A 1,720-nucleotide genomic window follows, 5' to 3' on the forward strand; every position below is an offset into this window, starting at 1 on the left:
GACTGTAGATACCCGAGCGTTTGCGGTAGATCTTGATGGTGATCAGGACTAGTCCAAACACGATCATCATCGGAGCCGCGATCAAGGCGTACTTCACCCAGTCATCCTCCTCGGTGAGCCACCACCACTGGTATTGGTTGTCGTCTACCATGGCTATCAGCTTCGGACTGCTTCGGGCTCCTCAGATCTCAGACAGGCGGTATGTGACCAGGGCGAGCGAGGAGGACGTAAATTAATACTTTCAGAAATCCGCTGTGTGTTTGTGCGAGCGGGGTCGGACGAGGGCGGTAATAACCCTATATTAGCGCGTAGTAACTCTATTTTAACAAAGATAGACAATGGAGTCGAATACCAGCGGATGGAAATTGAACTATGTTACGGGAGACCTGTTTTCTTGTCCGAAAACCGAGTCTCTCGCGCACTGCATTAGCGAAGACTGTCGCATGGGCGCGGGCATAGCGCTGACATTCCGGAGGAGGTTCGGTCGAGTGAATCACGTAATGAGACAGAGAAAACGGACAGGAGAATGCGGTGTGCTGAAAGACGGCGACCGATACCTCTACTATCTGGTCACCAAACAGAGGGTCACGCATAGACCCCGGCTCACGGACCTGAAGGCGTCGTTGGAACGCATGAAGGCTCACTGTCTGGAGAACGGGGTTAAAAACATATCGATGCCTCGCATCGGCTGCGGCTTGGATCGGCTGAAATGGAAAGACGTGTCTGCGGCGATAGAAACGGTTTTCGGGGCCACCGATATCGCCATCACGGTGTATACGCTGCCTGCTCCTGGCTCCTACGCAGCAAGGGACGTTGCATACCTCGGCTACCTTGGCTGAGAATATTCATTTCTTTTGCTACTGTGTATGATGATGGTGATGATGAATAAAATAAGACTATGAGTTTATAAGAGTGGTTTAAACTGGTTTAAAATCGTTTTTGTTCAAAAACAAATGCACAAACAGAAGCAAACATGATGATGAATAAAATAAGTAAGTGGTTTAAAATCGTTTTTATTCAAAAACAAATGCAAACGATAACATTTCTATCTGTCATCACAGTCAAGCACGGTCACTGTCACAGTCACTGTCAGGTAGGTCTCGCAGGTCTTCCGCCAAATCGCGACGCCCGATCTGCACCAAGATACGATGATCTGCGAAATCGCCTCGAACGGATGAGAATGCTGACCGATGTAGCCTTTTCCCCTGCGGAGATGAAGAAACGCGGCCCTGTGAAGGACAGGTTGGGGACGATCGGCTCGCCTGAGGTGAAGCGTTCTGTGAAAGACAGACTGGGAACGATCGGCGCGATTGGCTCAATCGGCTCTCCTGAGGCGGTGGGTCACCGAAAGATTCGTCTGAGCGGCGAATCGCTAGACTCCGTCTTTACTCCCGGAGACCAATTCATCCCGATCGAAGCGCTCGTGGCGAGATCCCAGGGAAGCGCATTTTCGATTAGTCCATAGCGCATACCCCGCTTGCCCTTGGTACCCTTGTTATCCGAGCGTTCCAGCCCTGGAACGCTCCAGCTTAAGAACTGTTTCACTCGAGCTAGCTCCTCCGTGCTCAACGAATCCAATGTACGCCGAATGGAGTCTTTGCAAACTTCGTCCGTTCTGGTCATGTCGTACTCTTCGACCGGAAACACAAAGCCCTTCGATGCGTCGAAAGAGTTGCGGGTCAAGTCTTTGAAGCACTCTGTTAGGAAGGAGAACGCATCT

General features: G+C 50.9%; 1 protein-coding gene across 1 annotated transcript in view; it reads left to right on the plus strand.

Moving 5' to 3' along the window:
* The window catches only part of LOC109952677 (O-acetyl-ADP-ribose deacetylase 1-like), a 5,487-nt gene extending 4,648 nt beyond the window's left edge, over positions 1-839 (plus strand). Inside the window, exon 3 of the mRNA XM_020587871.1 lies at positions 356-839. Within this exon, the coding sequence (XP_020443527.1) occupies positions 356-839 (484 nt within the window). The remainder of the gene's footprint in view (positions 1-355) is intronic.
* Positions 840-1,720: the final 881 nt, after the last annotated feature.

This window comes from Monopterus albus, unplaced genomic scaffold (genome assembly GCF_001952655.1).
Source record: "Monopterus albus unplaced genomic scaffold, M_albus_1.0 scaffold484.1, whole genome shotgun sequence".
Taxonomy (NCBI): Eukaryota; Metazoa; Chordata; class Actinopteri; order Synbranchiformes; family Synbranchidae; genus Monopterus; species Monopterus albus.